This window comes from Chanos chanos, chromosome 14 (assembly GCF_902362185.1).
Source record: "Chanos chanos chromosome 14, fChaCha1.1, whole genome shotgun sequence".
NCBI classification, from domain to species: domain Eukaryota; kingdom Metazoa; phylum Chordata; class Actinopteri; order Gonorynchiformes; family Chanidae; genus Chanos; species Chanos chanos.
The window spans coordinates 21,399,298-21,414,297 of NC_044508.1; the positions used below are offsets into that span (position 1 = coordinate 21,399,298).

At 45.2% G+C, this 15,000-nt stretch overlaps 1 protein-coding gene across 1 annotated transcript in view; it reads right to left on the reverse strand.

Moving 5' to 3' along the window:
- ror1 (receptor tyrosine kinase-like orphan receptor 1) overlaps positions 1-15,000 on the reverse strand; it is a 29,757-nt gene that overhangs the window by 5,853 nt on the left and 8,904 nt on the right. The window contains exons 3-4 of the mRNA XM_030791775.1: positions 6,176-6,209; positions 1,917-2,040 (exon numbers count right to left, since the gene is read on the reverse strand). Coding sequence (XP_030647635.1) covers positions 1,917-2,040; positions 6,176-6,209 — 158 coding nt within the window. The remainder of the gene's footprint in view (positions 1-1,916; positions 2,041-6,175; positions 6,210-15,000) is intronic.

The following is a 15,000-nucleotide window of genomic DNA, read 5'->3' on the forward strand; positions in this document are numbered from 1 at the left end:
GTCAATGACAAAACAAAGGAAACACCTGAGTAAATAAGGAATATAAAGTAATGAGATCAGGTGCATGAATAGGGCTCCTACTCAAGCAATGAACATCCCACTGTGCTAAGGGTTATGCACTTGACTTGGTCATTAACCCACTGTGCTAAGGGTTATGCACTTGACTTGGTCATTAACCCACTGTGCTAAGGGATATGCATTTGACTTGGTCATTAACCCATTGCGGTACGGGTTAATGGTTGACTCAGGGATCTCATGGACCATGGGAGAAGATTGACTGTGGAGGTTTATCCCCACACACCCTGTTTATTCTCACACACCCTGTTTATTCTCACACACCCTGTTTATCCCAACACACCCTGTTTATTCTCACACACCCTGTTTATCCCAACACACCCTGTTTATCCCCACACACCCTGATTATTCTCACACACCCTGTTTATTCTCACACACCCTGTTTATCCCAACACACCCTGTTTATTCTCACACACCCTGTTTATTCCCACACACCCTGTTTATCCCCACACACCCTGTTTATTCCCACACACCCTGTTTATTCCCACACACCCTGTTTATTCCCAACACACCCTGTTTATTCTCACACACCCTGTTTATTCTCACACACCCTGTTTATCCCCACACACCTTGTTTATCCCCACACACCCTGTTTATTCCCAACACACCCTGTTTATTCCCAACACACCCTGTTTATTCTCACACACCCTGTTTATTCTCACACACCCTGTTTATTCCCACACACCCTATTTATTCTCACACACCCTGTTTATTCTCACACACCCTGTTTATTCCCACACACCCTGTTTATTCTCACACACCCTGTTTATTCCCACACACCCTGTTTATTCCCACACACCCTGTTTATTCTCACACACCCTGTTTATTCTCACACACCCTGTTTATCCCCACACACCCTGTTTATACTCACACACCCTGTTTATTCCCAACACACCCTGTTTATTCTCACACACCCTGTTTATCCCCACACACCTTGTTTATCCCAACACACCCTGTTTATCCCCACACACCCTGTTTATACCCACACACCCTGTTTAGTATTTTTAACTGTGAGGATTAATCAGGAGAGCAAATGAAGCACAGGAATAAAAGTTTGAGGTTCCAGGGAAAAAAACCCAGGAGATGTCTGAGTCAGACTCACCCACAGACAGACACTCCTATGTTTTGTGTTTTTTCACTTGGCTTTGAATTGTAACCACAGAAAAGTGTGTGTCTCCATGATTCATGTTTAAGAATGCTGATGACTGACAGGGCAATCTTGATGAAGAGCAATGAAGAGGGACTTTCAGGAGGAAGCAGCCACATCACTGGAGTTAATGTTAGTGAGTGACATGAGTGGATTATACACACTGATACTCTGCCCTGAACTCTCACTGGCCATGACAGCCTATAACACAGGAACACACCGGGATCTGTCTGGACACTGCTCTCTAATCCAATCAGACTGTAATCATAACTTAAGACTGTACTGAGGTCAGTGTTTTTGTCTAAGGGGATGTCATCTTGACACAGAGGTTACTGTTCAGAGCTGTGTCTGACTGCCCACACATTATTGTGTCTCATACTGGTATTTTTAGTCCTGCAGCCAAATCCTCCACAGGCAGATACAGAAGACATGATACAGACTGACCTCAGTTTGACACCTGGTTTGTAATATGAACAAGCTCTCATTGTCTAACCATAACAACATTATGGCAACAGTCAAACTTGCTTCTGTCAAATATTATCACACACACACAAACTTCAACAAGAGAGAGAAATTATAAACTAATGTAAAACACGCATACACATATACAGACATGCACATGCACACGCACACACATATGCACACGTGCACACACACACACACACACACACACACAGAGAAAAGTGGGCAGTACCTGTGATCTGAGTCTCAATCTCCCCCTGCATCTGTAGAGAATCCACAAAGATACTTCGGTTACCGATGAAACGGGCACACGCTATGCCCCTGTAGGGCTGGCAGAATCCCTCCTCGTCAAAATCCTCTCTGCAACAGAACAGGGGAGGAGAGCGGAGAGTGAGTATGAGGCAAAAAGCAATAGTGCTTCAATACTGTATTAAAAACTGATCCAGTGACAGGCTGTTGGAAATAAGGACAGCTGACACCAAAGCTGGGTCCACATACAGACGTGACAATGACCAGAGAGAAAGACGTGTGGTTTTTTGCAGTTCAAAGTATTTACACAAGAGGGCAATGTAGTATTCTGCAACACATCTTTCAAGGGCAGTGTAGAAATTGGTGTATGGATCCAATAAACTGAAACTATTCCCCATGAATCCATCCAGTTTAAAGGCTATAAAAAAACTCCCACTCTCAAATTACTCTAGAAAACTAGCTCAGAACTGCATGTTTACACAGTGGAACCATGTAGCCTGTAACCAAACCAGATACACAGACGAATTTCTGTAACATGTTTGAGCATCATCAATGCTGGTGGACTTATACATGCATATAGAGAGAGGAAGTGATGTCATATCTCACACTCCCCAGCTGGCTCATTGGGCCTCACACACGCACACAAATATACACACACACACACTTTATATATAGTAACAGTACTGACTGATCAAACACAGAAAGATTCAAAGATAAATTTGTTTTAAGTGCCACAAAAGGAAAAGATCTGGGTGTTGTTTCATAATAAGTCGATAAACTTGTGTGTAGAGGAAAAAGTGACATGATAGGGGAAAATATAATGAGAGAGTAATGAACTGAACCCAACATGGGCTGGGAAGAGAGAGAGAGTGTGTGAGAGAGACTGTCAGAACCAGAGACTGAACCCAACATGGGCTGGGAAGAGAGAGAGAGTGTGTGAGAGAGACCGTCAGAACCAGAGACCGGGTCTGGAAACTCAGCCACAGCTACGCAGCATGTGCGTCAGAGAATTAGTGTGTTTGAGTGTGTGAGTATTGGACCAGTGTGTGTATATCAGACCAGCGTGTGTATATCAGACCAGTGTGTGAGCCTGTGCGTCAGAAAATTAGTGTGTTTGAGTGTGTGAGTATCGGACCAGTGTGAGAGCCTGTGGCTGCCAAGGGAAGAATGAATGATAGAGAAAGAAGTTACAACCCAGCATTCTCTCTCTCTCTCTCTCTCTCTCTCTCTCTCTCTCTCTCCCTCTTCCTCACTCTCTCCCTTCCTCTCTCTCTCCCTCTCTCTCCCTCTCTCTCTCTTTCTGTAAATGAGCGGTATTTGTTTGGATAAACAGTGAAGCAGTCCAAATTGTTAACTCGACAGCCATAGTGCTGCTGACAGTCAGCCATCCTGATCATTATCACATTAAGCACCAGGCTTCAGACATACTGTACCAGTCTCAAACAGAGAGAAAGAACCCACAGAGGAGAGGGGGTCAACATTGTACACATGTTTACCAGTGTTTAAGTTGTCTATGAAAACTGCGATGAAAATTACTCTGCACTGACCTCTGCATTAACAGTGACCAAGAGCTAATGGTTCTGACAGTCATACCTGATGTATAGTTCTCATCAACAACAAAGAAAACCAACTCAAATTGCAGTGAACACTGGGCATTTACTACACATTTTTATCAACATTTGTGCATGCACTCATCTTACATAACATCCTGTGGTTTATTCCTCTGACTGGTTGAATAGTTACTACCCCTTTTACCGTCTCTGTAAAGTGCTCATCACTGAATGACACACAAACTCGTCGGGGCAGAAAACTGGCCCAATCAATTACAGCGATGCAGAACATAGCCCACAGTGTAAACTTTATAACCACAGGGAAAACCACAGCCAACCTGAAGAGGCACTTGAGCAAGAAGCTGCCTCACATTCATGCCAAGCTAAATTAACCAGCCTGAGGGAATGAACCTGCCTCACATTCATGCCAAGCTAAATTAACCAGCCTGAGGGAATGAACCTGCCCCCCCATCAGGGCACAGCAGTAAGCGGGGCAGCTACATATTCAGATGGTTGTGGGTTCAAATCCCAGCCATGACGCTTCACTGCTGATGTAGCCCTGAGAAATAAACAGAACCCAAACTCTGCTACAGAAATACACTCAACCCCAACACTGCACCTCCACTTTTCAGTATTAGCAAAATATTTAATGGTAATGAAATTTAATAGTAATGAAAACATCAGTAAACACATAATACAACACATATTCTTTATAAAGTAACTCCACATTATCATATGTCAGTCTTCACACATCAGTTAAATGTGTTTTTCAATCACATTATTCTAAATGTAATTTAGCTGGTTGTGGAAACATGCTAGAGATGAATGTTGGCCTGTAATGTCAGGTACATTCATCAACAGCACGACAGAACGGTAAACTCTGGTTATATACCCAGCCCTAAGAGGACAGGAACTGGGAATGACAAAGCAGAGCTGAGTCTATTACAGAGGGCCATGGGCTAGATTTCATAAAACAACCCTAACCCTAACCCTACATATAGAATAACAAGGTGATTAAAATCAGATTCCAACTAACAATAATACAATTTCTAAAATAAAACTGAAATGTATTTTACTAGACAGCATAAGTAGATCTAAAATAGCTGCCAATGATGCACACATGTATACACACACACACGCACGCACACACACACGCACACACACGCGCACACACACGCGCACACACACACACACACACAGACACACACACATGCAGAGCAGCTCCGAGTGGAGATAAGAGTGGAATCTAAAAGCACTTTACTGTCCCAAGATCCCAATATGCACTTATTTAAACAAACCTCCCCAAAAGAAAGACCCGTCAACCTGTTATCATGGGATGGGGTCTGGTGGAGGGGGCCACGTCAGAGAGACTTAAGGCCCAGATAAAGCGCGGCTGCTCCTCCTGCATGCTGGCCAGCCTGAGCTCAAACACAGCCTAAAGTTGCAAGCGCTTAGCTGAGAAAAGTAAAAATGTTTTGGTTTACAGAAGACGGATCAGACAGGCCATTCTCGGCCTGGCTAAGGCCAGAGGATTCTCATATAGAGATATCAGCACTACACCTTTGCACAGTGGAGAAAATGGATTCTGTTAGTCAGAGTCTGTGACCAGGCCCAGGAGTCCAATAAAACTTCCCACTTATCCCAAACCTGGGAATGTTTACATCTCTGTCCAGGCCCATTCCTCATCAGCGCTGTCAGGCTGTCCCTCGGCCGGCCCGTCCAACTGTCAGTCAGCTGGCAGAGTGGATCAGATGAGATGACTTCAGTCTAAAAAGAATCTCACAATCCTTCAAGTGAAAAAACAGACACGCAAACCTCCGACAGTCTTCCCCCACTCATCCTTTCATTAAACATCTGTACTAAGCCTTTGGTTTCAGTTTTATGCTCTTGTAACGAGAAACAACACATTGGCCCCTCTGATGACAAAATACAGAGTAAACAAATCAAGTGGAAAAACAGTGACACTGGTACAATACGGTGACAGGATTGTCATTGGCTGTAACATCCCATTAAGGAGCTGTCAGTTTGCTCTCTCGTGTTTAGAAATAATACTTAGGATTCCCTCATCTTTCCCAGCAATAACCCAGAACAAAATACTCTCTCAGCCCTTATAACACAGCTCAGATCAGCTCACAGTAAAACAGAAATTTACTCAACCAAATAAATTACATGTTTTATGTCCCAAATACACATACTTTCCCCTGGAGGTCAAGACAAATTTCTGGCTCTGTGTTTTTATAACTTTTGAGACTGGGGCTTTAATATTTCATGTCAAACTGATAAAAACTGCTCTTTCTCTGTGCCACTGCTATAAAAACAGCTCCAAAATACACATCTCACATTAGGGATCATTATAAGCTACTCCACACACAGTCTCAGTCCCAAACATAGTCACAATGAAACCCATCAACTCACAGGCCAGCAAGGCCAAGATACACTCAACATCCCTTAATGACAGCACACAGACAGTCACACACCACTAGCACACCACTCTCTCACACACACACACACACACACACACACATACAGACACACACACATACAGACACACACACATACAGACAGACACACACACACACACACACACACACACACACACACACACACACAGTCAAAGGTTAATGTTAAATTGTTGATTTGTCAGAAGTGCACTGAAATAAACAGTAAATGTGGCAAAGTTTGATATGAGAACTGATCTTATATTATGTAGGGGAGAGTGGACTGGTTGGTTTTGGGGGTCAGAAAGAGAGGAAAGGTTTGCATTAGAGGAATTAAAGAAACAGAGTGAAGATGTCTCCAGTTACTCTCAGACAATAGATCCTCTATCTGAGAGCAAAGGACACTAGCCTTTAAGCCCAAAAGAGATATCTACAGAGAAAGAGAAAGCAGGTAAGGAGGGAAGGGCAATGAGAGAGAGAGAAAAAAGAGAGAGGGAGAGAGAGAGAGAGAGAGAGAGAGAGAGAGAGAGAGAGAGGAGAAGAATAAGAACATTCTCCACCCAATACACACATCGAATCTCAGACATTCATCATTTAGTCTGCAACACCTTAGACCACAAAGCGAAACAGCCCAGTTCTCTCGGGGTCAGCTCTCAAGGTCCCTGAGACACAAACAGGCTGTATGTCTCCATACTGCCCAGTCTGCCATTGTGGTCTGCCCTGACTCCATACTGCCCAGTCTGCCATACTGGTCTGCCCTGACTCCATACTGCCCAGTCTGCCATACTGGTCTGCCCTGACTCCATAACTGCGCAGTCTGCCATACTGGTCTGCCCTGACTCCATACTGCCCAGTCTGCCATACTGGTCTGCCCTGACTCCATAACTGCGCAGTCTGCCATACTGGTCTGCCCTGACTCCATACTGCCCAGTCTGCCATACTGGTCTGCCCTGACTCCATAACTGCCCAGTCTGCCATACTGGTCTGCCCTGACTCCATAACTGCTGAAACACAGAACAAGTTCAGCTCAGCACATGTTTATTATTCTGTTTACTGACCCAAAACAGCACAACAACCTACAAAACACCAAACATCCCAATGAATCACCAAGCCTCTCTGTTAGCTCCAGTCCAGACAACCTTCCTATATTTCACTCCACCAAACAAACAACTAGCATGTTGGAGAGAGACATCAGCTGCAGTGATACTCATCCTGGGGCGAAACTTTGAGACTTTCCTTTTAAAAGGGAACTGACAGGCTGCTCGTCCTTTAAAAGTAATACAGCAAGTTTTCAGCTGAACATCTACAGCAGCTTTAGTGGGCTTGGCCATCAAACCGTGCTGATGAAAACACCACAGGAAGAGAGGGTGAACAGGAAAAGGGTAAAAAGAGAGGGAGAGAAGGAAAGGGGAGGAGAGGGAGGTAGTAGGGGTTACAGTGAGAATGTGTGTCTGAGTGTGTGTCTTTGCAAATGAAATATTGACTGAACACTCCCAGTGACAGTCCAGGGGATTTTAAAATTTATGCATCACTGCCGAATTTAAAATGGAAACTTCTTACATACCTGTATGATTCTCCACTAACCACTGCAACCTATTCTTTTATTTTATTAAGTCAACAGCTTTACTTACGCTATCTGGCTCTGCTAACAAGCTCCTACTCAACCCCCACCTACCCCCCCACCCCCAGCTCAGGCCATTCATCTGATAAACTGTGGATTCTGACTGCCCCCCAACTGTACAGACTTAAAACCTCCAACATGTAATATCCAACCCAATTAGACATTAATCTACAAGTTTTAACAGCTAAGCAATGGACATACAACCTGTGGTTTTCCAGAAGAAGCCGTTTGATTAAGTTCAGTGGGACCCAGACTCATGTAATGAGACAGTGGAGAAATGCAGTGGGGTGGAAACAGTGATTGAAGAGCCAGCCAAAGCCAGATAAAAGCCTCTTTCTCCCTCATCATTTGGAGGGCAGAATGCTGGGTGGTGGGACGGAGGTAACAGGAAGAAAACAGAGGGATCATTCATTAGGTTATGCTGCCTCTCTACCAACCTGACCTCTACCAACAACACCGCTATCACAGGCCTGACACCACGGCAAACATACAAACATCACCATAAGGTGAAGCAGATGGACAAACACACACACACACACATACACACACACACACACACACACAAATGCACAAGCATGCATGCATGATTGTGTGTGTGTGTGTGTGTGTGTGTGTGTGTGTGTGTGTGTGTGTATGTGTGTGTGTGTGTGTGTCTGTGTGTATGTGTGTCTGTGTGTGTGTGTGTGTATGTGTGTGTGTGTGTGTCTGTGTGTATGTGTGTGTCTGTGTGTGTGTATGTGTATGTATGTGTGTGTGTGTGTGTGTGTATGTGTATGTATGTGTGTGTGTGTGTGTGTGTATGTGTATGTATGTGTGTGTGTGTGTCTGGGTGTGTATGTGTGTGTCTGTGTGTGTGTCTGGGTGTGTATGTGTGTGTCTGTGTGTGTGTCTGGGTGTGTGTGTGTGTGTCTGTGTGTGTGTATGTGTATGTATGTGTGTGTGTGTGTCTGGGTGTGTGTGTGTGTGTGTCTGTGTGTGGTGGGTGTCTGTGTGTGTGTCTGGGTGTGTATGTGTGTGTCTGTGTGTGTGTCTGGGTGTGTGTGTGTGTGTCTGTGTGTGTGTATGTGTATGTATGTGTGTGTGTGTGTCTGGGTGTGTGTGTGTGTGTGTCTGTGTGTGGTGGGTGTCTGTGTGTGTGTCTGGGTGTGTATGTGTGTGTCTGTGTGTGTGTCTGGGTGTGTGTGTGTGTGTCTGTGTGTGTGTATGTGTATGTATGTGTGTGTGTGTGTCTGGGTGTGTGTGTGTGTGTCTGTGTGTATGTGTGTGTGTGTGTGTGTGTATGTGTATGTATGTGTGTGTGTGTGTCTGGGTGTGTGTGTGTGTGTGTCTGTGTGTGTGTATGTGTATGTATGTGTGTGTGTGTGTCTGGGTGTGTGTGTGTGTGTCTGGGTGTGTGTGTGTGTGTCTGTGTGTGGTGGGCGTGTGTCTGTGTGTGGTGTGTGTGTCTGTGTGTGTGTATGTGTATGTATGTGTGTGTGTGTGTCTGGGTGTGTGTGTGTGTGTGTCTGTGTGTGTCTGTGTGTGTGTATGTGTATGTATGTGTGTATGTGTGTGTCTGTGTGTGTGTATGTGTATGTATGTGTGTATGTGTGTGTCTGTGTGTGTGTATGTGTATGTATGTGTGTGTGTGTGTCTGGGTGTGTGTGTGTGTGTCTGTGAGTGTGGTTGGGTGTGTGTGTGTGTGTCTGGGTGTGTGTGTGTGTGTCTGTGTGTGTGTCTGTGTGTGTGTGTGTGTCTGGGTGTGTGTGTGTGTGTCTGTGTGTGGTGGGCGTGTGTCTGTGTGTGGTGGGCGTGTGTCTGTGTGTGGTGGGCGTGTGTCTGTGTGTGGTGGGCGTGTGTCTGTGTGTGGTGGGTGTGTGTCTGTGTGTGGTGGGCGTGTGTCTGTGTGTGGTGGGCGTGTGTCTGTGTGTGGTGGGCGTGTGTCTGTGTGTGTCTGTGTGTGTGTCTGTGTGTGGTGGGCGTGTGTCTGTGTGTGGTGGGCGTGTGTCTGTGTGTGGTGGGCGTGTGTCTGTGTGTGGTGGGCGTGTGTCTGTGTGTGGTGGGCGTGTGTCTGTGTGTGGTGGGCGTGTGTCTGTGTGTGGTGTGTGTGTGTCTGGGTGTGTGTGTGTGGTGGGCGTGCTGTAACCCAGGGGCTCCTGTTACAGACTCTGACACAAACCATACTAGGTCGAAGGTCGTCTCCCTAGTGACACATATTAAGGCCCCAATCTTCAGTCAATCAGCACTTGGTTAAAACTGATCCATAACAAGAAGAGACCGAACAGTGTGTGTGTGTGTGTGTGTGTGTGTGTGGGTGAACCGAGGGCCCCCACAGGCATGGAAAGATGGGACAAATTGAGTGCTCGTGAAAACTGATGGCGTACTTACTTAAGGATTAGATTCTTACTCTTTATTTTTGGTGAAACAGAAGGCAGCAGTCAGTCCTTGATAGTAAAGTGAGACAAACTTTAGAGGATCTATTGTCTGAGAGTAACTGGAGACATCTTCACTCTGTTTCTTTAATAGCTCTAATGCAAACCTTTCCTCTCTTTCTGACCCCCAAAACCAACCAGTCCACTCTCCCCTACATAAAATAAGATCAGTTCTCATATCAAACTTTGCCACATTTACTGTTTATTTCAGTGCACTTCTGACAAATCAACAATTTAACATTTAGCCTTTGATTTTGTGTGTGTGTGTTTAAAAATTCAGTGAAGGACTGTCTGACATGAGGGGTCATGTAAGAAATATACTAGAAATGAGAATCAGAGAAGACTTTTGGCTTTAGACACTGCTCTATGCAGGGAGAACACAGACAGTACCACATCTTCACTCAGCCTGTCCTAAACACACAACTACAGATAATCAAAGTAACATCTGCATTTGGTGAGTTAGTCATCACGCAAAGCAACAGCTGAATTGTTAAATGTTTATATTATACTAAAAAAAACAAATGATTATGAAATGAAAAATGAAATTTGAGGTTTGTTAATAACTCAGACAGACAGACAGACTCAGGTTAAATGCTCTTAGCAAAGGCTGAAAACTGAGATGAATTTGACTCTCGACTTTTCTGGGCTTTTATTGTGGAGGTCTTCACTCAAAGGAAAGCAGAGGCTTTTATTATGGAAGTCTTCACTCAAAGGAAAGCAGAGGCTTGTTTGAGATGAGAAATCCCCAGTGCCCGCACCCCACTGGCAAAACCCACGGAGAGAGCGGTGGTCTGGACTATGTTAAAAATCTCTCGGTTCACCCAATAAAGGAGAAAAGGAGGGAAAGAAAAAACAGAGTGTTTTTTCTTCTTCATCACTGAAAGAAATGTCTCCGTCTCAAGCTTTGGGAATATTAAACAGGCCTGACAGAAGAGTGACGGTAATGCTAATCTTTTAAAACAAGAGGAAAATGGTATGTTGTAAACAATGAGTAGCGTTACAGACACTCGGACTCTCAAGAGCTGTTTTAACACACAGGCGTTTGTTTCAGAGAGGGCCTGCAGCACAGCGCACACTACTCTCCTCAGGGTAAAATCTCACAGCAGAACTCATGCTCGTTTACACACAAATTAATATTTTGTTAAGGCTAATTTACGACCGGGCTTACCTCGTGTTATTAATTTTCTCCAAATGAACCTGAATGAGAGTCTTTCTCAGTAAGGCTGGTAACGATGACTTGAGCACTCTCATAACTGATAACACTAAAGCCCTTTGGCACTGGGGAGACACACTGAAAGAACCAAAACACAGACAGACAACCTCAGACCTCTATGCTGATATTTTAACAAATCAGCACTCACATAGAAACAAAGAATGTAAATAAACTGAAAAAAAAAAAAAAGCACCAAACCAATAGACATAAGTAAACCAAAGGCACTTTGCCTGCATTGGAAAGTTGGTTTGGCTGCCAGCATGATTGCAGCGTACTATCCATCTCCAACCAGAACACCTCCCAACCTTTAACCCACCTCATGCCTCTCAGCTCAACACCAACACCACAGTCACTGAACCCCAGGATTAGACCACAATCACTGAACCCCAGGATCAGACCACAATCACTGAACCCCGAACCACAATCACTGAACCCCAGGATCAGACCACAATCACTGAACCCCGAACCACAATCACTGAACCCCAGGATCAGACCACAATCACTGAACCCCGAACCACAATCACTGAACCCCAGGATCAGACCACAATCACTGAACCCCGAACCACAATCACTGAACCCCAGGATCAGACCACAATCACTGAACCCCGAACCACAATCACTGAACCCCAGGATCAGACCACAATCACTGAACCCCGAACCACAATCACTGAACCCCAGGATCAGACCACAATCATTGAACCCCAAACCACAATCACTGAACCCCAGGATCAGACCATAATCATTGAACCCCGAACCACAATCACTGAACCCCAGGATCAGACCACAATCATTGAACCCCAAACCATAGTCACTGAACCCCAGGATCAGACCACAATCACTGAACCCCGAACCACAATCACTGAACCCCAGGATCAAAGAATGTCCTGACGAATAAAGGGTGCACTCCTCGGTGGTAACGCTGTTCTCCTCCCCTCTTCTTCTCTTTCTCTCATTTTGCTCTACAGGAGGAGGTCTGATGGGGGAGGGGAGCCCGCTGTAGCAGGGCTAACTGAAGGAGCCTTTTCCCCCACATTGTTTGTTCTGGCCTGTGAAAACATCTTGGCGGGAGCTCAGGAACGACAGACTAGCGTCTGACAGGAAGAGAGAGAAAGAGAAAAAGAAAGAGAGAGAGAGAGAGAGAGATGTAAGAGTCTAAGCATCCTAAAACGAGTGATTGGTGGTTGGGCCACAACAACGTACTCCTTTGTTCTCGGCCAGCTTGCTCCTCATTGGACGGATTCGGGTTACGGGCATTCCAGGTGGTCCCGGTAAAGCAGGAAAAGGTGAAATGTGAGGGAGAGGGGAAAAATCCATATTGCATTTATTAGAAGGCCTATGAATGGAACTCTTTAAAGAGTGTTGTCATAGAGCAAAGAGGGCACTCCTTGGGAGCAGTCAGGCATAAAGCAGCACTACTTTCCCTTCATAAAAGCCCATCCTAACTCAGGCCTCACAAAGGCCTGCCTGAGCTCTCCTTACTCCATAGATCCTCAGGACAGCATGCTGTTCGTCCTCTTAAGCTCTCATGTCAGACATGTTTTCACAGCTGATTAAAAACATAATGAAAGCAAAGCAAAGGACATGAGCTATGACTCGACAAACTCCCAGGCCTCAGTATAAACCCCTCTCTGTGTTTGGGGGTGAGTGTAGGACACACTGATATTATCAAACAGATATTATCATATCATCACACAGACAGTATAATGAAAAATGTGGAATCACATAACTGTAGAGAAGAGGCATTTTATTTCTAATTAAGACACCCCTCTCTTCCTCTTTGATTTAGGCTTGATTTGGTTTGGTTTTCGGCTTGATTTGGTTTGGTTTTGGCTGAGAAAGCAGGGCATGGCTGAGACGTGACACTTATACATCAAACAAACCTGTTCCTTCAAAATATGGCCACAAAAAACTCAGTAGCATAAGATTAAGTTCATGGCCACGAGTTTTGGATCTCGTGTCCAAGGTATATTACCGTGTGGTAGAAGACAAAGGAGAAAATGACTGAGTGAAGTCCTGCTGGATTTATTCAGTGACTCCTCTCCCAGATTTCATGATTAAGCACTAATTTACAGTTTAAAGTTACACTTACAGTTTAACATGTCTTGCTAGATTTCTAAACTGGAATAATTAACAAAGAGAAACACGTCTGCCATTTTAATGCCAAATGAATTGCGCGTTAATTTGACGCGGTGTAAATCTCACATGTGGTCACTAGCCTGGATCCTTTCTTGATTTAGCAGTCTGATTTGGAAACGTGGCACATTTGTCTATATTAGCACCCACAGACGGCACACACTCACTGAGGCTGAGGGAATGAGACATCTGCACATGCTGGAAATGTCCTAAATGCCAGCAAACATATGCTAACAGTAAGGACTCGCACAGGCTGTGATCTATAGAATATATACAGGACATATATGTGACATCACAAGCTTTCATAAAAACATATATGCTTCCAGTTTTTCTTATTCACTGAGAACCTTCAGCACAATTAGCCTATTCCACTGTCAGGCTTGAGTGATGACTGTGGCCAAAATGGGTGTGAAACCTCAGCTCTCAGGACGACAGACACAGGTCTGAAAACCTCAGCTCTCAGGACCACAGACACAGGTCTGAAAATCTCAGCTCTCAGGACGACAGACACAGGTCTGAAAACCTCAGCTCTCAGGACCACAGACACAGGTCTGAAAACCTCAGCTCTCAGGACCACAGACTCAGGTCTGAAAACCTCAGCTCTCAGGACAACAGACACAGGTCTGAAAACCTCAGCTCTCAGGACCACAGACACAGGTCTGAAAACCTCAGCTCTCAGGACAACAGACACAGGTCTGAAAACCTCAGCTCTCAAGACGACAGACACAGGTCTGAAAACCTCAGCTCTCAGGACCACAGACACAGGTCTGAAAACCTCAGCTCTCAGGACGACAGACTCAGGTCTGAAAACCTCAGCTCTCAGGACGACAGACTCAGGTCTGAAAACCTCAGCTCTCAGGACGACAGACTCAGGTCTGAAAACCTCAGCTCTCAGGACAACAGACACAGGTCTGAAAACCTCAGCTCTCAAGACGACAGACACAGGTCTGAAAACCTCAGCTCTCAGGACCACAGACACAGGTCTGAAAACCTCAGCTCTCAGGACGACAGACTCAGGTCTGAAAACCTCAGCTCTCAAGACGACAGACACAGGTCTGAAAACCTCAGCTCTCAGGACCACAGACACAGGTCTGAAAACCTCAGCTCTCAGGACCACAGACACAGGTCTGAAAACCTCAGCTCTCAGGACGACAGACTCAGGTCTGAAAACCTCAGCTCTCAGGACGACAGACACAGGTCTGAAAACCTCAGCTCTCAGGACCACAGACACAGGTCTGAAAACCTCAGCTCTCAGGACGACAGACTCAGGTCTGAAAACCTCAGCTCTCAGGACGACAGACTCAGGTCTGAAAACCTCAGCTCTCAGGACGACAGACTCAGGTCTGAAAACCTCAGCTCTCAGGACGACAGACTCAGGTCTGAAAACCTCAGCTCTCAGGACGACAGACTCAGGTCTGAAAACCTCAGATCTCAGGACGACAGAGACACAGGTCTGAAAATGGCCAGTGGTGAAACAGGAGCTGATAGTGCCCCAGCCAAACACGGCCTGGAACACAGGCGCACTGACAATAATGTGAACATGTCTGACGAATGAACCAAAGCAAATGTTTATGAGAGAGCATTCCAGGCCAACCTCGCAACACAACACACACCCATCTGCAAAAAGAATGCTCTAGAACATTTTGGAATGCTGTGGAATAAGTATGCTTTGGAATTCTCTGGAATGCTTTGCCAAGTGTT